The sequence below is a fragment of the Gekko japonicus genome, unplaced genomic scaffold, assembly GCF_001447785.1.
Source record: "Gekko japonicus isolate JY-2015 unplaced genomic scaffold, Gekko_japonicus_V1.1 scaffold37, whole genome shotgun sequence".
In the NCBI taxonomy this organism is placed as follows: domain Eukaryota; kingdom Metazoa; phylum Chordata; class Lepidosauria; order Squamata; family Gekkonidae; genus Gekko; species Gekko japonicus.
In genome coordinates, this window is record NW_015171503.1 from 633,449 (window position 1) to 654,641 (window position 21,193).

The window sequence follows — 21,193 nt, forward strand, 5'->3', positions numbered from 1 at the left end:
ATTATCAGCCAAGGGTCAAAGACTGGAATAGGGATTCTCATATCTAGAGAAGTGGCAGCTGCCTCACAGCTAGGCAACTTACATTCCGCAGAAATGCATCACAGCCTGATCTGGACATCTTTTGTAATCACTGAAGAATTTACTTGGGCTGGGGTTGAACCCATAGGCAGATTAGTCTTTGATCTTAACGACATTTTAATGTCTGGGATGGGAGGAGCATTGGGGGGGGGGGTCTTCTTTTAAGTCTGCCTGCTCTAAAATATCAGGATGAAGCAGGGCACCCTCATGAGGTGTTGGATTCTTCACTGTTGGAAATATTATAGTTGTAGTTCCTTTGTTGGCAGGGGGTTGGACTAGATGACCCCACTGGTCCCTTCCAACTCTTGAGATCAACTGAATAAAAATGAACAATAAAGATTCCCAGTCTTTTCTGCTGCCCTTCTCAAGAGACCCACCTGCAATCTTAACAACAGAAGCAATCCAGTATACACGACTAGGAAGCACAGCATCACTGTTCAACACTTCCAGCTTTATCCCTTTCATCACATCCTCCCATTGCTCATAAAGGGGCACCTGAAAGATTAAAAGGAGAATAAGCGAGAGGAGTCGTGAAACAGGAAGAAGAGAAAAGGTACAGAAAGAACAGCGAGTATCAGACATGTGTATCTGCTGAGTGGTATATCTGAACACAGCAGAGAATTGTAGGATGTGATCTCTAATTCTGCATATGCGGTTTGCTTGCTTGTACAGAGCTTTCATTTTCAAATACAGCACTGATCTGTCTGACTCTCGTTACTACAGATAAAACAGGGGTGGGTGGGGAGACCTTGAGAAAAGCTAGGAAATCAGATGGTGGTTGTGAGGGTGGGCGGCCCTCCCAACTGAAGACACATACAAATGGAATAATACAAAGCAGATGTTCAGGTTAAAAATTTATGGTTTCTTATTATTTGCTATTTTTAATTGATACTAAGGAAACATTTGAGAAGTCTGCTCAAATCTTTGGCTGCTTTTAGAGATACTGATTTTAAAGTGAATTGATGATACAAGAAGTCCCACTTCTGGGACACTGATATGTGAAGGAACCAAAAGCCTTGAGAGGTTATGTAAAAACAAAATATCTTTACAATAGGCAAACAGCTTTCTACAAAAACAACACTTCTATTCAAAACAAAATAACTTCATGTTTTTAATTAACTCTTCATATTTTAAGCTTGTTGCTAAGCTGATTTGGAATCCATCTGCAAGCTGCTATTTAGCATTTCACTGCTGGTAAGCCAGCCTTCAGATTATAGTTTTTAATTTTTTTAAAGTTATATCTTGTTGTTTGTTGAAACTGGTTTACACCTACTGTCTGCCACCCAACCACTGAGCAGGCCCAAAGCCATTCAGCTTCAACCATGTTTTTTATCAAGTTCTCACTATTTATTGGGTCTAATCCACTGAAGACCATGTTCAACATACATCAGGTTTGTAGTGGTTACCTAGACAACGTATATCTGCACTGGCTGCTTCACATCTTGTGTTGGTCCTTTGCTTAGCACAGCCCTGTTTATGCCAATTTTCAGAAACAAATTGTTCCTCTCAGCCCAAAAAGGAGGTGAATGAAGCTTTAAAAAAATTACCTAAAAGCTCTTATCCCTCCTGTGACGGAACAGGCCTGCTTGACCTGTAGACCCTATTCTGTCCACTCCCTCTTTGGATTCCCACCTCCTGGAGGGAGCTATTCCTGTTCCTTGTGCTAGAGTATTCGCTGCCACCAGCTATTCATTTTAGGGGTCCCGAATGAGAGGAACAGGACTTTCTACCCCCCTTCCCAGTTCTGAGGCCTTGCCTCAAGGTTTCCTGCTACCCAGCGCCTGGCCACCACAGGCACCAAATACAGCTTTGGGTTTCCCCTGAGGGATTGGCCACTTGCACCCTGACCTCTTCCCTCCCCCTTTTCACAGTAGCGTGTCCAAAAATGGGTGGGGCATGATGTGGTACAGAGATTAACCACCAGCATGAACAGATTAAAATATTAAAAAGGAGAAAAAGTTACAAGCATCCTTTAGCATCACACCAGATCAGCAATACAGAAACAAAATGCCTTGGGAATAAGCACAATCCTTCTGTCCCTCTCTCTAAAACATTAACTAGGTGTTAAAATTAGAGCAGGCACCTAATCTTAGAAAGTTACAAAGTCTCTAAAGCTCTTCCATTACCTTACGGCTCCCTGCAGGCCTCAAAGCAGAACACATGGTTCAAAATGGTGGCCTGTTTCCAACCTCAGACAAGAAATCTCCTCAGTTCAGCATTCCATGGGAAAAGAGAGACTGCCTTCCCCTTGCAGGGAAGCATTGTTAAACCTCTGTCTCCACCCACTTCACATGACTCCCTCCACCCCTTTTGACCAGATCTGCTCAGGTTACAGGTGCATCCTGGGATCACCCCTGGAAGGCTTTCTGGGAAATCTCCATGCATTCTGGGAAATCTCCAGATCAGGTAGCACCAAATCCCTCAGTGGACTCTTCCAGCCAGGTCATTAGTATTTCTGTGGCTGGAATCTGGCATGCAATTGAACTGGCTCTGCCCATTCTTTAAACTAAGGAAGGGGGGGGGGCGTAGGGGAAGGTAGTCCACTGCCTGCCAACCTCCCTCTAGGAGAAAAGTGCCTTTCTTCATACCTCCCAACACTTCCTCAATGTTTTCTCTTGCTAAAAGAATACATTTTAATGTAGATATTTACATCCCACTATTCTCCCCAGTGGGGACTCAAAGTACCTTCCAACTTCATTCTCCCGCCTTCTTTTTACCCTCACAACAACCCTGTGAGGTAGGTTAGGCTGAGAGAGTGTGACTGGCTCAAGATCACCCAGTGAATATCATAAGGAGCCGAGGTCTTGCAGAGAAATCTTCAAAAGCAAATAGGGAATTGCTCACATGTTTAAAACCGCTGACAGGTGCGGCCTTGCATCCATGTTCCTCTAGGTACGTCCCCCAGTCAAATCCTACAACAAGAGCTAAAAGAGGACATAGGACCATCACAGTCATCTCCAATACTGAAGGCTCAAAATTAACCAACACATAGAATTACTACAGCTAAAAGACTCGAATTACAAAATTGGAAAGATAAAACCCCATTGGACTGAAGACCTCAGAACTCTATCAGTATTTGAACAAATGGCATATAGACAATAATTGTGCATAGACTTATTTTTAGATGTTTGGAAAGCCTTTATAGAAACTTGTATGTAAGTTTGCCACCACTGTTGTATTTATAAATGTCTCTGGGTGTAGCTTTTTTCCCTTTTTTTTTTAAAGTTATTTAGTTGTTGGATTTTGAGTTTTTGTCCCCTTGTTTTTTTCCTGGCTTTTAAAAAGGCAATTAAACCTTTAGATGCTCACATACAACCTAGATGCTCACATACAGAATATGCTGAATAACAAGGTTAAAATTGCTATAATGGCCAGTTTTCCACAATTCAGTACATCCCCCAAATTATGCACACAATCTTATAGTAAATATAATGGCCCAAAACAAAGATAAAAATCCCAAACATGTCATTTTCCTTTTTAGGTATCTGAACCAGGAAGATGTGCATAAAAGAGGCGAGACAGTCAAATCAAACACTGTTTAAAATAAAGCTTGCAATGAATTCCAAATTTAAATCATGAACAGAGATCAGAAGAACTCTCATCAACCTTCCAGAATGGACCAGTGGATACTTACCGTGAGGGGTCCTTCTCCTCTGAGATAAGGAGGACATCTTGATGGGTGTTTCCCACCCTATCTGTAGGGAGGCAGGAACCAATAATCTTCAACTTCCTTTCCTCTTGGTGGGGAACGCCCATCTCCTCAGTTCTGGAACTCACAGAAGCAGTAATAACAACAACATTGAACCATGGCAACAAGGCTATAACTGGTTAACTACTGAGGGGAAAAACAGAATAGAAGTAAGACAAGAAGGAAGCAAAGAAGTATGAAAGAACATCAGGTAATGAGCAGCAGAATAAGACTGACGATGACTCGGGAGGGCGAAGATGTCCTCCTTATATCTCAGAGGAGAAGGACCCCTCACGGTAAGTATCCACTGGTCCATTCTCCCTCTGAGAGGAGGACATCTTGATGGGACCTCCCATAGCAGTGTCCTCATCTGTTGGGTGGGTCATCGTCATCGTTAGAAAGGACGTGCTGTAGAACTCTGCGTCCGAAGGCTGCATTTGCCGAGTCATACAGGTTCATCTTGTAGTGCTTAACAAATGTGGAAGGAGATGACCACATGGCAGCTTTGCAGATTTCCTCTACCAATGATCGGTTGGACAAGGCAGCGTTCGTGGCTGCACTCCGAATGGAATGGGCCAGAGGAGGAACTAGCTTCTGGGCCTCGTACACTTCCGAGACGCACACCTTCAATGTAGAACTGATTGAAGCCTTGGACATCCTGCTCCCTTTATTTGGTGGGGAGACAGAGATGGATTCCAATTTTCGGAAGTAGCTAGTATGCAAGAGGAATATCTTTATGGCCCGTCTCACGTCCAGTGAGTGCCAAGACCTCTCATTGGGATGCCGTGGGTTAGGGCAGAAGGAAGGTAGTGAAATCTCTTGAGACATGTGAAAACGAGAATTCACCTTAGGACGGAAGGTGGGATCCGTGAATAGCACCACTTTGTCCTTGTAGAATACACAGAATTTTGGATTAGCAGAAAGTGCTTCCAGCTCCGATACTCTTCTGGCCGATGTCACCGCCACCAGGAAGAGGGCCTTCATTCTAAGCCACTTCAGAGAGATCTCTTTGATGGGTTCGAACGGTGGTACCGTCAAGGCATTGAGAACCACATTCAGCCTCCATAATGGAAACCTGTGAGATGTAGGGGGATCTTGAAGTGATGCACTCTTTAGGAATCGACGCACATGAAGATGAGCCAAAACTATGAACCCTTGAAAGGTCGGTAGGACTGTTGCCAATGCAGCTGTTTGATGCCGAAGGGTAGATGCCTACAGCCCAGAGTCACGTCCATCCTGTAAGAAGTCAAGGATGGATCTCAAACATGGCTTTAGTGGATCTACATGTTTCCTTCTGGACCATCAAACGAACGCCTTCCAAGTAACGTTGTAAATTCGACAAGTGGAAGGTCTCCTGGAAGCCAACATGGTATCCGTTACCTTTTTGGAGAAACCTAGTTTGTGGAGTTTCCCCCACTCAATAGCCAAGCGGTCAATCGGAGCCATCCCGGGTCTGGATGCCAGATGGGACCTTGATTCAGCAGATCCGATGATACCGGTAGTGTAAGAGGAGAACGAAGAGTGAGGTTCTTCAGTTTGGAGAACCATGGTCTCCTGGGCCAATATGGGGCCACCAGAATGATCTCCGCTTTCTCTTCTCTGATCTTTCTGAGAAGTCTTGGGAACACCAGCGTAGATGGGTAGGTGTACATGAGTCCGGAGGGCCAAGTACAGGTTAGGGCATCCGTCGCCTCTGCCCTGTTGTGATGGTATCTGGTAAAGAACCTTGGTGTCTTGTAACTGGTTGGGGAGGCACGAGTATTGAGGGAGCCCTTTATGTGTTTCGCTCTAATGGAAGCCACGTTGCATTCTGCCCACAATAGGATCTTGCAGGCCTCCCTGTGAAGGGGTGAAGACTTGGAGCCCCCTTGGCTGTTTATGTATGTTTTTGCAGTAACATTGTCTGTCCTGAGGAGGATGTGACGGCCGGGAGCTGGGAGCTGAATTGAATTGAAGAAGGGCCAGTCGAATGGCCCTGAGCTCTAATAAGTTGATGGAAAGCCTGCTTTCTTCTCTGGACCATGTTCCCTGAGCCAGAGAGTTCAGGTACACTGCGCCCCAGCCTTAGAGGCTGGCGTCTGTGACTATCTGCTCACATTCTTTCACATAGTACACACGCCCCTGTAGCAGGTTTCTTGCCTTGGACCACCAGGTCAGGCTCAGTTTGACTTGGTGTGGAACCGTGACAATAGGATCTTCCTTTGCCATAATCCTGAACTGGTATGGCCAAAGAAACTTGTAGAGGTCTCGCGTGCATACATGCCCACTGAACCGAATAGAGGCAGGCAATGAACAGTCCCATCAGTTTGGCGAGTGTCATAAGCGACAATAGTCTGGCTCTGATGATCTGCCGAGACAGAGTGCAGATCTTTTCTGCCTTGGGTTTTGGAAGAAACATCCGGTTCTGAGCTGTATTCAGAATTACTCCCAAATGCTCTATGGACTGAGATGGTAAAAGGCAACTCTTTTGAAGGTTTACAAGGAAGCCGTGGGAACGGAGACACTGAATGGTGGTTTCGGTGTCCCTCCTGGATGTGGCCGCTGAGTCGGATCTTATCAACAGATCGTCGAGATATGGATGCACGTGGATGCCCTGCTCCTGAAGTAATACAATGGGGTGTATAAGGATCTTGGAGAACACCCGAGGGGCAGTAGACAGGCCAAATGGGAGTGCTCTGAACTGCCAATGTTGATCCTGGACACAGAAACGGAGGAACTGTTTGTGGCCCTGACATAGGGGAACATGCAGATACACCTCCGTCAGGTCAATGGAGGTTAGAAACTCTCCAGGGTGAAGAGCCTCTGCGATGGATTTTAGGGTCTCCATCCGGAAGTGACGAAGTTTTACAAAACTGTTTAAAAACTTCAGGTCCAAGATCGCCCTCCAGCTGCCATTCCTTTTGGGAACCGTGAAAAATACTGAGTAGACACCTCGCCCCCTCTCTAGGGCAAGGACTGGTTCTATGGCCTGAATTGAGAGAAGGTGCAGAATGGCGTCTAGAGTGCGATGAAGCTTGATTCAGTTCTTCGCTACTGGTGAGAGAACAAATCGGCTTGGGGGTCTTGTGACAAACTCGATGGAGTAACCTTTGGAGGTGACCTCCCGAGACCAATGATCTGCGTTGGACTGGATCCAGGTTTGATGAAACAGTAGCAGTCGTCCCCCCCACCAGTGCTGACCAGCAGTCACGCCTTGGAGGACTTGTTGTCTCTTCCGGGCTTATCGTCTCTGTTGTAGAAGGTGTTCCTTCAAAATTTTTGTCTATTTGCTCCCCAAGACTGTCGTCTGAAGTCTCTGTTAAGTCTTGGGGGGGGGGTGTGTCTTTGGGAACGAAAGGGTTGCCAGAATCTCAGGGGGCTGGTCTGCCTAAGGATCTAGGCATTGCCTTTTTCTTGTCCCTGGTTTCTATGAGTATTTTGTCCAGGGATTCCCCGAACAAGCGATCCCCTTGAAAGGGGTAAGCTGTGACTATGTTCTTGGCGTGAGGGTCTGCCTGCCAAACTCGCAGCCAGAGCGTTCTTCTCGCCGCCACTGTGGATACTAGAGCTCTAGAGGAAAAAATCATAGAATCCAAAGTAGCATCCACAGAAAAACATGATGCTTTAAGCAGTCTGTTAGCACCTTCTGCCAAATGCTTGTTAGATTCAGGAATGAGTTGAACCATTTTCCTGGACCAGGCAATTGTGGCTGTGGCTAATGCGCTAATGGCCATGGTTGTGGCCTCATGTGCCTTTCGCAGTGCAAATTCTGCCTTCTTGTCTAGTCCTTAACAGAGCCGTCCCCATCTTCAGAAAGCAGGCCGGCAGCCTGAATTGCTGTTACAGAAGCATCCGCTAGGGGGACCTGTAGAAACTTATTGGCAAAAGATGGTAAGGCATAAAACTTTTTAATATTAGGAGGACAATGCCTATTAGCCATAGGTTTAGCCCATTCATTTTTGAGTTGCTTTTCCAGAAATTCAGGAAAAGGAAAAACTTTTTCCATCCCAGGTGTTCTGGGGAAATAATCCTTGCTCCCCCTAGGTCTGGATTCGTCAGAAGGATTGGAGGTGCAAAGGGCCTCTGCAGGGACTTGCAATTCTAAGGCAGTAAGGGACTTCTGAAGAAGATATGGATAATCCTCTGGTTTAAAAAACCTCATAGAAGGTGTGGGGACTCCTAGTTCTTCCTCCATCCCTTCGTCTGATAAGAATTCCCCCTCCTCTCTGTCCTCAATTACACTGTCCTCATCTTGTAATGGATCCCAATGAGAATGATTTCCCTTATGGGTGCAATGCTCCTTCCTGGCAGCCTTGGTTGGCCAGGGTCTATGTTGATCAGGTATGGGTCTATCTTCTAATTCCTCATACCTGCAACCTCTATGGGAATGGCCAGGGGATTGGGAACCACCTTCAAGCAGGCGTGGGTGACAGATACCGGCTACTTCCTCTCTAATAGTCTGTCTTAAGAACTGCATAAGCTCAGCAGATATGGAACTTCCCCATTGATCAGGGTTACTCACAAGTAAGCCGGCTTGTAAGTCTGTCGCTCCTGCAGTCTCAGAAGTCACGATCTGGGCATTAGGGATCTCCTGTCCGTTGTCGGCACTCATGCCCTGGCTTATGGAAGTGGACGTAGCCGCCCTGCAGCCTTCCCCCTCTTTTTCCGAGGGCCTCCGAGAATCCAAGATGGTGCCCGCAGCTCCAGGCACGGGCGGAGAATGAGTCCTTTGGTGTGGCTTTGGACTTTAAGGAGGCAGATTTTGTCGTGCCCATTTTCTCTGGCACGGTAGCCGCGTCTTCCACGGCAAAAGAGGCTTCTCTCTCTCCTTCAGAGAGGAAATCATCAGAGCCCTCATGGTCAGCCATTCTCATTCTCTCTCCAGCCAGAGGGACGAGAAGAAGTTGGGGGGGGGGGAGGACAGATATAGCTGGGATGTGTGTGTGAGTTAGAAGGACCCAGGAGAGGGGGAAATGAATAGAAGATGCAGAGGAAATACTGTAGTTGAGAAGGAAAAAGAGCTATTAAGCAGAAACAGAAGTGAAAGTAGGCATAAGCCTAACTTTGTGCTGCTCTCCCTACTGAGGCAGGAACAGAACTGAGGAGATGGGCATTCCCCACCAAGAGGACAGGAAGTTGAAGATTATTGGTTCCTGCCTCCCTACAGATAGGGTGGGAAACACCCATCAAGATGTCCTCCTCTCAGAGGGAGAAATGAGAGTTCTCACATCAAAGAAGAACAACCCCAATTAGGCCACATAAGTGTACTCTCCAAGAGCTCCTTTTTTGACTCAGATACGAAACAGAAGAGCACTACCAGATGTGCTAGGTTCCAGACTCAATCTCTGCTACTGTGTAAGGTGGACTAGCGTGTTCTTTCAGAAGCTAACCCTACAGATTTTGCCCTGCATACATACCTACAGAACTGAAGCGTAAGAAGAGACCAAGAAAAGATTTCTACCCCTGTATTTCTCAAACTGGGGTCCAAGGGTTACAAGTGTACTCCAAGGGGTCTGTGAGCCCTTTCAAAGAACAGAGGGAAAGGCCCCATCAGGCTAATGTGAAAATGAAGCTCTCTCCTTTTCCTAGGAATAGGGGCAAGGACTCTATCACTCAGGGGATGAAATCAAGTGTTTCCCTCTCTTGAAGGGCCAAAGCTTCTGCAGTCATCACCACTACCTACAGGAGAGGATTCTCCACCTGCAGCCATCATTGGAGGATTTGTATTAGATTACTGCATTCCCCACAGGGAGGCGTTTACAAATTCAGGCACTGGAAATTTTACCCATTACTATAATGAAACTGAAGCTCAAATACTTTGGCCACCAAATGAGAAGGGAGCACTCACTGGAGAAGACCCTGATGCTGGGAAAGACTGAAGGTCAAAGAAGACAGGAACGGCAAAGGATGAGATGGTTAGACAGTGTCACAGATGCAACGAACATGAAGTTAAGCAAACTTCAGAGGACGGCAGAAGACCGGAAGGCCTGGCGTGATCTGGTCCATGGGGCCGCGAAGGGTCGGACTCGACTGTGCAACTGAACAACAACAATAATGAACACATGGGGAGGGGGGCCTTTAGGCACATTTAAAAGCCATAAGAAGGGATTCTAATCAGGAGACTGTCTTGGTTAACATTAAAGCACACAGAAGATTTTCCCCAACCCTTTTTTTTTAACATCCTGATAATGAGTTCTGGAGAACTCAAAAGCTTCCTTACAACTGTGCATTATTTTGGTTGGTCTTAAAAGGTATTATGTGGTTTGGGGACTTTGCTTTGGGTGAATGTGGCTACCTGCAACCTGTGAGTCAATATCAGTTATCCATTCATTCTTCCCCCCAGCTGTTATTTAGACAAAAAACCTTCTGTGCAGAGTTGTGACTTGCCCTCTATTTTGCTGTTTAAAGTAAAGAAATCTCTTATTTCCTCCACCTGCTGTCCACACTTACCATCCTGGCCAGTTGGAGTTCCATCTGCAAGCTGACCCGTCCCCTGTGTATGAAGGAACGCCCCAATTTTAGCAGACCAGGCAGCCTTGTGCAAGACTTTTGCTTTCTTTGTAGGTGGTTTTCCCTGTGAAAGCATAAAAAACACAGATTTTTCAGAACAGCTCAGTAAGGAGCAGACAAGCCTCACTACCTTTCATGAAAGTCTTTAGAAAGTAACATTGCAATCCTAAGCAGAGTTACACCCTTCTAAGGCTACTGAAATCAATGGGCTTACAGGATGCAACTCTGTTCGGGATTGCATCATTGACCACCAAATCAAAGGGACACCATTCCAGAAGAGTAGTCCTCATTAATCTGTTTGACACCAATGCAAGAGTCCAGTAGCACCTTAAATGGCAGAAAACATGTTGCAGCACAAACTTCAGATGGCTACAACTTGCTTTGTCAGATGTATCTGATAAGACAGACCCTTGTCTATGAAAGCTCACAAATTCACAACGTAACAGCTCACACATTAGTCTTTAAGATGCCACAAGACTCTTTTTGCATTCCTATTAAGAAGGCAGGTGTGAAATTCTGTTAAGTTTGTAAGATGAACCATTGCATGTGCAAGACTGACTAGCCTTGCCTTTATACCTGGGGATGCAGAATAACATGGTTTTACAGTTAACAAGATGAAAAACGTCTGTCTCTGAGGGGCTAGTAAATCTTAAATGTATATAGCAGACAACTCTATAGGAATATTGGGGGAGGGGGAGGAAATCATGTAGGCATTCCTTCACTTTTCTACCCAAGAATCTCCTTTCTTCTGTAACCCACTCTTCTATTCTTAGATTATATCCATCATCAACATCCTTCCCCTTACAACTTCTGGTTCTATGGTTTGTCACCATTCATATAAATGGTGCCTGCTGAATGATCACACCCTTCTCTTCCAAATTTAAAATCAACCACCCCCGCTGCATCTACCCTTGCAACTTCTACTATAGATACAAGTCAGTACTCCAAATTACTGTAGTTTACAGAAGACCTGCTTTATTGTGTGGCTATGGTGGGTTCCCTAATTACAACTACTAGCAGGGATTAAACAAACTCTACTCCACATAAACACGTACTGAAAAGCATACAGAAAAAAAAACTACTAGCTTACTACTCTTTAATACCCTTGCCTACAAATACAAGACAATGGTTAAAGGACAACTATTCCATGTCAAGTGAGCTGTAGTATACTGATGCAGCTGGTTGAATGAGATTAAGAGTTCTTCAATCTAATCCCCTTCTCCTATACAAAAACAGCTCCCAAATGCCTCCAAAATAAGATCTGTTTGATGCTGCCTTTTTCAAGACACCTATTGGATATCTAACGTCTGAAGACCTGCTTACGGGGAGAACAGCTTATCAGATGTCCCTAGCAAATACCTAGTTGTGTTTACTGTTACAGAAAAAAGCATCTTCAAATAATGTAATCATTTCTCTTTACCCCTGTGTTTAAGCAAGTGGTGGGCATATTTCCCAACAGCCTCAGCATCCTTGGATTCTAGATTCTTGTCTGAGTGTTTATTGCTCACCTGCAGCCTAGCCAAGATGCTGGCCTTCTTGGAATTTGAAGAGTAGCTTCTGGAGCAGGAGACGCTGCAGAAACGTTTGGTCTTTGAGAAGAAGGCATCTTTTGTGCCCACAATCCCACACATCTCACAGATAGCTGAGGGAGCATAAACATAACAAGCCTCAGCAGTGGGAAGTGACAGCTTTGTCAACAGCAAGCTCAGAGTTGCAATATTAAAAATACAGGAAAGCACAAGGCAACATCGGGCATTATCAAAAATAGGATACAATTCCTCAAAGCAGTGAAAAATTGCTTGCATCCTCCCAATCTAAGACTGGGGCAAAGCCCAACAGCATAAAGCAGCTAGGAAATCAAAGCAAATGGGTGGGGGTGATCAAAAGTTTTAAATCCCTGCAGGCTGTCTGCTGTCACTGTTACTTTGGCACATGAACTTGTGGGTTAAAGAGAGAAGAGAGCAAGAGCAGTACCCACAATGCACTTGAAGATCCCGGAGTCACACCCAAGGAAGTTAAGAGAATCAGTGAAATATAGTTATTGCACTGGTTATCCAAAGTGTCAATCAAACCAGATAGAAAACTGATAGGATTGCTTGAGTTGAAAAGCAGGGAGCCCAAGAAGAATGTGCATCTCTTAATAGCGACTGCCAGGAAAGAATCCTCATATTGTATACACACATTACATGGAAGTTTCCAAAGAGCATTTTTGTACAATCTTATAATGCCTGGGTTAAATACTGTATTTTATTGCTTTTAATTCTGAATGTCAAATATGTATGTTCCCTAGATGTTCCCTATTGATGTACACTGCACTGAGCCCTGTTCCACAGGGGAGGGCGATGAAGACGGAGGTCCTGTGCCTGAGTTGAGGCGGTCCAAGGGCAGGGATCCCACTCCCGACCTTTGATGGGGCACCTTTGGTGCCAACGCCAGAGGTTAGGAGTCTGGGAATGCTCCTAGATGCTTCTTTAACAATGGAGGCCCAGGTAGCAGCCACTGACAAATCAGCCTTTTATCACCTTCGGCTGATCAGGCAGCTGGTTCCCCTCCTTGAACGCAATGTCTTGGCAACAGTAATCCATGCTATGGTCACCTCAAGACTGGACTACTGTAATGCCCTCTACATGGGGCCACCCTTGTCTCAAGTTTGGAAGCTGCAGCTGCTGCAAAATGCCACGGCCAGGCTTTTGATGGGACTCCCTATCCAGGAGCACATCTAGCCTGTGCTAAAAGCATTGCGCTGGCTGCCGATGGCATACCGGATACATTTCAAGGTGCTGGTTCTTACCTTTAAAGCCCTTTATGGCCAGGGACCTAAATACCTGAGGGACCGCCTTTCCCCACATGTACCCCAGAGAGTACTGCGATCAGGGACCCAGAACCAGCTGGCCCTCCCAAGTCTCAAGGAGGCCAAGCTAGTAACAACCAGGGCCAGGGCTTTCTCGGTGGCCGCTCTATTCTGGTGGAATGAGCTCCCAGAAGAGACCAGGGCCCTGTGGGACCTTTTGCAGTTCCGCAGGGCCTGTAAAACAGAGCTCTTCCACCAGGCTTTTGGAGCCACCGCCATTGCTAACAACTGACAGGGCTCCCTGGGACCTAGCTGTCTGTCTGAGATGGTCTAAGGAGAACAAGAAGCTGACTGAGAGAAGAGAGAACAACTGCTGTGTAATTAGCAATACTAGCACTTTATCATGTTTTTAGGATTAATTGCTTTTAGAATTGTTTAAATGTTTTAACTATTGTTGTCTAACTTATATTTTATGTACACTGTAAATGTTGTTTTTTGTAAGCTGCCCTGAGCCGGCCTTGGCTGGGAGGGTGGGGTAGAAATTTAATAAATAAAATAAAATAAAATAAATAAATAATACCTGTAATCTGCTTACCATGTGGACTGTCTTTATTGATACTAGTTTAATCCTTTGTTGCAAGGCAGAGTCAGCTACATTTATGAAAAATTATCTTTATTCCCTACATACAAGGAGTCACCCATCAGCCCAGGAAAGGCCTTTACCCAGTTTTCTGGCAATGAGGACTGCCCCAGTTGTAATCCAAACACTATATCCAATTTTACTCACACATCACAGTTTCTGGAAGACCACCTTGGAGGTGGTAACAAGGAATGGGTGATGTGAATTTGGCCTGATGTACACCACTGGGTGTGTCTTGATCTCTTTGCTGGACTACAGGTATGATTTCAGAGGCAGCCGTGGCAATTATCTGCCCTAAGTTCTCAGTCACACTGCAGACAAATCTTCTGGCCCTTAGTAATTCCATACATCTCATCCCATCTTAGTGCCAGGCTGAAGATAAGCATGGAATATTGACCAGGATTGTGTAAGTGATCCCTGATGAAATGCAAGTTAGTAGGCACATCGATGAACAAAAACTATTTAGGCAGACTCAGCATGGGTTCTGTAAGGGAAGATCTTGTCTCACTAAACTGTTAGTGTTCTTTGAGGGGGTGAACAAACATGTGGACAACAGGAAACCAACAGATGTTGTTTACCTTGACTTCCAGAAAGCTTTTGATAAAGTTCCTCATCAAAGGCTCCTAAGTAAGCTCAAAAATCATGGGATAAAAGGACAAGTCCTTTTATGGATCAAAAACTGGCTAATTAATAGAAAACAGAGAGTGAGTATAAATGGGCAGTTCTCCCAGTGGAGGGGGGTAAGCAGTGGGGTACCACAGGGATCAGTACTTGGTCCACTGCTTTTTAACTTGTTCATTAATGATTTGGAGTTGGGAGTAAGCAGTGAAGTGGCTAAATCTGCGGATGATACGAAGTTGTTCAGGGTGGTGAAAACCAGTGAGGATTGTGAGGCACTCCAAAGGGATCTGTCAAAGATGGGCGAGTGGGCGTCAACATGGCAAATGGGGTTCAATGTGGCCAAGTGCAAGGTGATGCACATTGGAGCCAAAAATCCTAAATATAAATACACGTTGATGGGGTCTGAACTGGCAGAGACTGATCAAGAGAGAGATCTTGGAGTTGTAGTAGATAACTCACTGAAAATGTCGAGACAGTGTGTGACTGCAATAAAGAAGGCCAATGCTATGCTGGGGATTATTAGGAAGGGTATTGAAAACAGATCAGCCAATATAATAATGCCCCTATATAAATCAATGGTGAGACCTCATTTGGAATACTGTGTGCAGTTCTGGGCACCACACCTTAAAAAGGATATTATAGCTTTGGAAAAAGTGCAGAAAAGGGCAACTCGAATGATAAAAGGGTTGGAACACTTTCCCTATGAGGAAAGGTTAAGGCGCTTAGGGCTCTTTAGCTTGGAGAAACGACGACTGAGGGGTGACATGATTGAGGTTTATAAGATTATGCATGGGAAAGAGCAGGTAGAGAAAGAGGTACTTTTCTCCCTTTCTCACAATACAAGAACCCGTGGGCACTCCATGAAATTGCTGAGCGGTCGGGTTAGAACGGATAAAAGGAAGTACTTCTTCACCCAAAGAGTGATTAACACATGGAATTCACTGCCACAGGAAGTGGTGGGTGCTACAAGCATGGACGGCTTCAAAAGGGAATTAGATAAGCATATGGAGCAGAGGTCCTCCAACATTGGCTTCTCTTGCGTTCTTACAAGTTATTTATCTAACACTGGACCAACTCTGGTTGCAAAACTATACATATAGGTGATTTCAAGTATAATTAATTGCATGGGTTTTAGTTAGAAATGGTTTCAGTGCATGTTAGAGTTCAGTGGTAGTTTTACAACAGTAAAAATGTGAACTGCAATTCAATACTAGAACAGTAATTGTATGACAGGAAGTTACATACAATTCTGTTAAAAACATCTCATAAAATATATACAAATAAGGCTTTTAAATTTTTTCTTACATCTTGCTTAAAATTACCCTTGTGTGGAAAAGGATTCTACAGATTTGAAACAGATCAGGGAATCTGCTGGAGACAGACAAAAAAGCAATTAATGATCCAAATTGTTTCACATTTGCTCATACAGGAGCTCTTCCATGTAATATCGTACATCTGGGCAGCCTCACCCCCCAAAAAAATGAATCTCCAAATCAACGCTGCCATTTAATTTTTGGCTCATATCCTCCAAATGCATTAAATCCCATTAAGCAGCTCCTATTTCACCCAAGGCAGAGTAAGACTGCCTTGCAGTCTCTCAGCTACAAACTTTCTTCGCTGCAGAAGGGCAAACCTGTACCTGGCTCTGATCCATTATCATCTGGTAATCGTCCGGCAGGTATCTGGTTTTGTGTTGGGGATGCAGGCACTTCCCCGGCTTCTCGATCTGCAGTTTCATTCTCACTAGAATCTTCCAGGCAGGAGGTACTGTCACTGTCCACGCTGCTGCTGTACTGTCGAAAACTATCATAACCCCCAAAGAGATCCAAGTCATCTTCTTCCTCTTCATCCTCGTCCATCTCTTCCAAGGGTGAAGCTCTGCGCTGGACAGGAAACTCCAACTAGCAGTATGACAGACCAGAGTTTGAAACACCCATAAGCAGTAAAACAGCATGACAGGAAGGAAAAAGATACTCAATTCAAATATCTTTTGCAGACCATTAGCAAAGGAGGGGTTTGTGTCAGGTTCTATAGTCAGATCACACCACGCAGCTCTTCATAAGAAGTATTCTGTTTTTTGGTAGTTCATAACTATCCTGACGTGGTCGGTCGAGTGCCAGGAGGCGTTTGATCAGTTAAAGAATCTATTCACGTCAGAGCCTGTCTTGTCCCATCCAGATGAAAATAAAAAAATTATTGTGCAAGTCGATGCATCGGATGTCACCATGGGTGGCACCATCTTGCAAAAGGGGGGGGATGGGAGATTATACCCCTTTACATATGTCTCACGCAAGTTTAATGACACAGAGCGCAACTGGTCAGTGTGGGACAAGGAAGCAGGGGTGATTAGGTTAGCCCTCTCGACCTGGCACCACTGGTTGGAGGGGGCACGGGTACTTTTTGAAGTCTGGACTGACCATAAGAACTTGGAGGTCTTATGGATGCCCCACAACCTCAACGCCAAGCAGTTGCGGTGGGCAGATTTCTTTTCCAAGTTTAATTTCACCCTCCACCACTTTCCCAGAAAAGCGAACTCGCTGGCTGACGTATTGTCCCGCCTACCTCAGCATGACAGTCTGCGGGAGGGTGTGCTGATTTCCTGATTACTATCCTGATTTCCTGATAGTAACATTACTGATGGTCTCTCATGCCTCCCAATATGCTTTCCTAAAACTTCAGGAGGGGTAACCAAATTTGCAGAGAAAGGCAGGCAGAAGGCAGAGTGGAATTCCAGGAAGTCTGGTTCCATACAGTGCACACAAATTCTGGGGAGAGGTGGGATGGAGGAGGAAGAAAAGTGTCTGGGTTAGAATGGTAGACTTGAGCAAGGGAGGTCAAATCCCCCCCCCCCAATGGGCTGGGCTTGGACAGGTCACACATACACAGTATAGCCTTCTTCACAGATTCCTCAGATTTTCATTGTACCCTTACAGCAACCACTGAAATACATGACTCAAGGCATTTCCATCAGTTTCTAGGGCAAGATGAGGAAAGGTGAGATAAACAATAAATAAGTTGAAACCGCACCTCCTTTCACTATTTTTTATTCAATGCCTCACAATTTTTAGTACTGAAAGTCACCATAGGCTGTGGTCACACGGAACAGAAGCCACACAAGTGAGACGGAAAACAGCCGGAGTTTCCGGGCGCGATCTCACCAGCACATCTGGGAAGCGTAGCACTCCCGTGGCACAACCGAGGCTTCCAGCCTAAACTGCGTGGCAAAAAACTAGTACCTCGGAGGTACTAGTTTCCGGAAACTGCGGGGCAAGGGTGGGCGTCTGATCGCGTTTCCGGTGGCATCCGGCGCCCGCCCATGTCCCCTTGCAAATAAGGTGGGGTTTTTTTGTCCACCTCTCTGTGGATGCGCACACACACCCAACGGAGCATGCGCATTCGTCGTGTACACACAAAAACAAAACAGTTGCTTCTTCGTTGCGCGCCGGCTTGTCCTGTGATCAGCACCTCTCCCTTGCCATGGAACCTCCACGGTACCTCCACAGGACCTCCACGGGAGGTCTGATCGAGTAACTGCGCAGTAGTTTGCCCCAGGGCAAACAGCCACGCTTCTCCCCCGCAGTTTCCTGCCCGTGTGACCGGGGCCATAATTAACTACCACAACAGACACAGGACCTCCACGGGAGGTCTGATCGAGTAACTGTGCAGTAGTTTGCCCCAGGGCAAACAGCCACGCTTCTCCCCCGCAGTTTCCTGCCCGTGTGACCGGGGCCATAATTAACTACCACAACAGACTACAGTGACAAACATTAAAAAAATTACAATAAGGATTAGTTTACAAACAGAAAAGAAAACATAAACATGACTAAAAACAAATCAACGCACACACAATCATACTTAGGCTAGAAGAATCCAAAATGTTGTACAATTACACTAACCTGCCTTTCTTCGCAGAGAAAAAGACCATATTAGTGTTCTGAAACATCTTGCCCTCCATAAATACTTTCCATATTGATCTGCCTGCTGAAACACCCTCCAGCTTTGGAACCCCTAACCATTGCAGAAAATTCTTGGCAACATTTCATCATTAAATTTCAGTTCATTTAGATTACCAGCCCAGTTTTAAAACTAGCTGATACTTCACACAAACTGAAAGTATTTCCCAACAACAAGGATATCCAAACAGGCTGCTGTATGGGCTGCTGCAAGGTCATTTTTTATTTTATTTTATTTATAATCCATCCTCCCCGAGAGCGGGCTCAGGGCAGTTTACATAAAATTAGACAAATTTAGACAACATAAAATCACAAATCATAAAATCACAACTACCATGTAAAATAGCCTGTTCAGGTGTCAGTCATATTTGAGTATAACAGTGGTGCCCCAATGTCAAATTAGAACCAGGCCACTGGTGGGGGGCTGGTCAGGAAAAAGGGAGGGACGCCCGCCGCCTCAACCAAACACCCGCTGCCTCATGCTGTCCCTAGAAGACGTAGGAAAAGATTGTGAAAAGATCCAGTATGGGCTTTTTCTCTGTGCTCTTCATCTGATAGCTTTATTTCTGGTGCTCTTCCTAATTCATGTTCTGTTTCTAAGACAGGGAAAGCTTGCTGACATGATGGGGGTGGGGAATAGTAAGGGAGAGTGTTCATTACTCAGAAGTAGCTTGGATCTCTGATTAAAGAAAAGGCTGGCAATATAGAACACTTCTAGCATACCCATGGGGTAGTGTATTAAGGAGGAAAACCATGACCTAAACTCTTTCAGGACCACATTTGATGTTACCAGCCTATTTTTACACAACTAGCCTTTCCTAGGCTGGAACTGCTGGACGAACTGAAATGTTAAATCAAAGACAATTTTTCAAAGCACCCACTGAAGCCTCCATACTATGCTCTGTTCACCAACACCTGCAAAGCAACAGAAACTGATCTTCATGCAGACCGGTTAGATCTTAACTGCCCTGATATACTACTATTAAATTGTTTTGATTCGTAAGAGTACAGATTTCTTTCCAGAACTTTAAAGCAGGCATACAGACAAACTGATATTTCTATTGGTGCCTGTGAATATTAAATCAGAATAGTAATTTTAGGTTAATTAACACAAAGGATGCATACATGTAATTACATTTTTGTGCATTATCTTTTTATCTTGACCTTCCTCATGGTTCCTTCATGGTTCTTCTGCTCCCATTTTACTACTCTCACAACAAGCCTATCAGATAGGCTATGCCAACCACTCTGTCTCTGATTAAGAAAATTAAGAGCACTTCATAGGTGAACCGGATTTGAGCACAGATCTCCCAAGTTCTAATCAGACCACATGGTGAGAAGGAAATCAGAGAACAACATGCTTCACCTCTAATACCAAGTTATTTTACACAAGAATTGGCTAGTATTAGGAAGGGCGACCTCCAAGGAATATCAGGGTTGTGATCCAGAGGCAGGCAATGGGAAACCCCCTCTGAAACGTCTCTTGCCTTGAAAAAACAAGTCTAGTTCACCACCTAGTGGTGCAGAATGCTATAAAGAGCTAGAATGTCTGACTGCCAGACAATCTTAGGATCTCCTGGCTATTCTACACACAATGCCATACAATAATTACTATTAATTATTTACACAAGAAACTACCTCTTACCTCAGCCCTTGTAAAGCCTTTCCACAAGAACCCTCCATCTTATCAAATGACTCCTTTCTCTCATTCCCCCATGCTGCTCCCCTGCATCTAGTAGTGTCTGCGTCTTCCAATACCAATCTATTCCCCCACTCTGTTTTACATTACAGCATTTTCTACCAACATTCCCTGAATCCCCATAAAACTATATATTCTGTCCCCCTTGTTAACCCCCATTCTGTATTCCTCATTAACCCCTAATCTTCATTACTCCATCTTCAAACCCTACATTTACTCTTATAAAGCGACCATATTCTACAGCGCACTACGAGTTCCATGGGACTTTCCTGCGTACTAGAGACTGGCCAGCGTCAATCACACTGAAACATTTAAACACGATACCAGCAGTTTAGATGTTATCTCCATTCTACACAAAAATTACTTCAAAAAACACCACTGCACGTACAATTTATAGCTAGATTTTAGAAGCAGCCAGCTACTCTTTTGATAAGTTATACTGTTTTCAAGATGCGGAACCCCGTCCCAAGCGCGCCTTTTTAGTTGTTGAGAAGTACACGCGTGCGCGTGATCCTCCACAGAGATAACACACCAGAAAGCTTCAACTGCACGGATGCCTAATGAAGCGACTCGGGAGAGAAAAGGAAACCACTTTGTTCAGCACCCCTCCTGTCCCCCTGCCTAAAACGGACACAAAGGAAACACAGCCCGCTTGGGGAAAAGTCCGGAGGCGTCACTTGCCCCAGAAAAGTGTAAAGCATTAGGAAAAAAGCATAAGAAAACGCGGGCTAACACCGCCAGGGAAATCCCAAACAAGCGACCCTGTTAAGTCTGCAGCAGCAAAATAAAACAGGAAAGCTTACGGTGAATAACTGTCAATAGTTAAGACGCCACTATATCCCCGTTTTATTTTACACACAAGGGAAACAACTCATTCCCCTCTCGTAGTTCACCACATGGTGGCTATCCCACACCCGCCGGGCCTGTTACCTTGCCTTTTTCCCGCGCCATGGCTCTCTTTTGACCACGCAGACACCGAGCAGCGCCGTCCACCTCGAGAGCCAGCCTAGCGCGTGCTCCCGCCCGGCGCCACAACGCACACGCCGCCCGCGGTCATGTTAGCTCCCCCGCCCTCCAACTGTCTCCGAAACCGCATTCGCCTACGAACGACCCCTCCGCGGCCAATAGGCAAAGAGAACGGAGGACGGCAGGGAGAACGGAAAACGAGCTTTGGCCTTGCCCCAATGAGTTTCGGGAGTTGTAGTCTTCTTGTTCTGGGGAGGGGTGAGCGGAG

At 45.3% G+C, this 21,193-nt stretch overlaps 1 protein-coding gene across 1 annotated transcript in view; it reads right to left on the reverse strand.

Moving 5' to 3' along the window:
* Positions 1–20,958, reverse strand: part of L3MBTL2 (l(3)mbt-like 2 (Drosophila)) — a 43,756-nt gene extending 22,798 nt beyond the window's left edge. Inside the window, exons 1-6 of the mRNA XM_015419196.1 lie at positions 20,890–20,958; positions 15,947–16,208; positions 11,764–11,897; positions 10,196–10,319; positions 2,923–3,002; positions 456–573 (exon numbers count right to left, since the gene is read on the reverse strand). Of these exons, the coding sequence (XP_015274682.1) occupies positions 456–573; positions 2,923–3,002; positions 10,196–10,319; positions 11,764–11,897; positions 15,947–16,208; positions 20,890–20,910 (739 nt within the window). The 5' untranslated portion in view covers positions 20,911–20,958. The remainder of the gene's footprint in view (positions 1–455; positions 574–2,922; positions 3,003–10,195; positions 10,320–11,763; positions 11,898–15,946; positions 16,209–20,889) is intronic.
* Between the last annotated feature and the right edge of the window lie 235 nt (positions 20,959–21,193).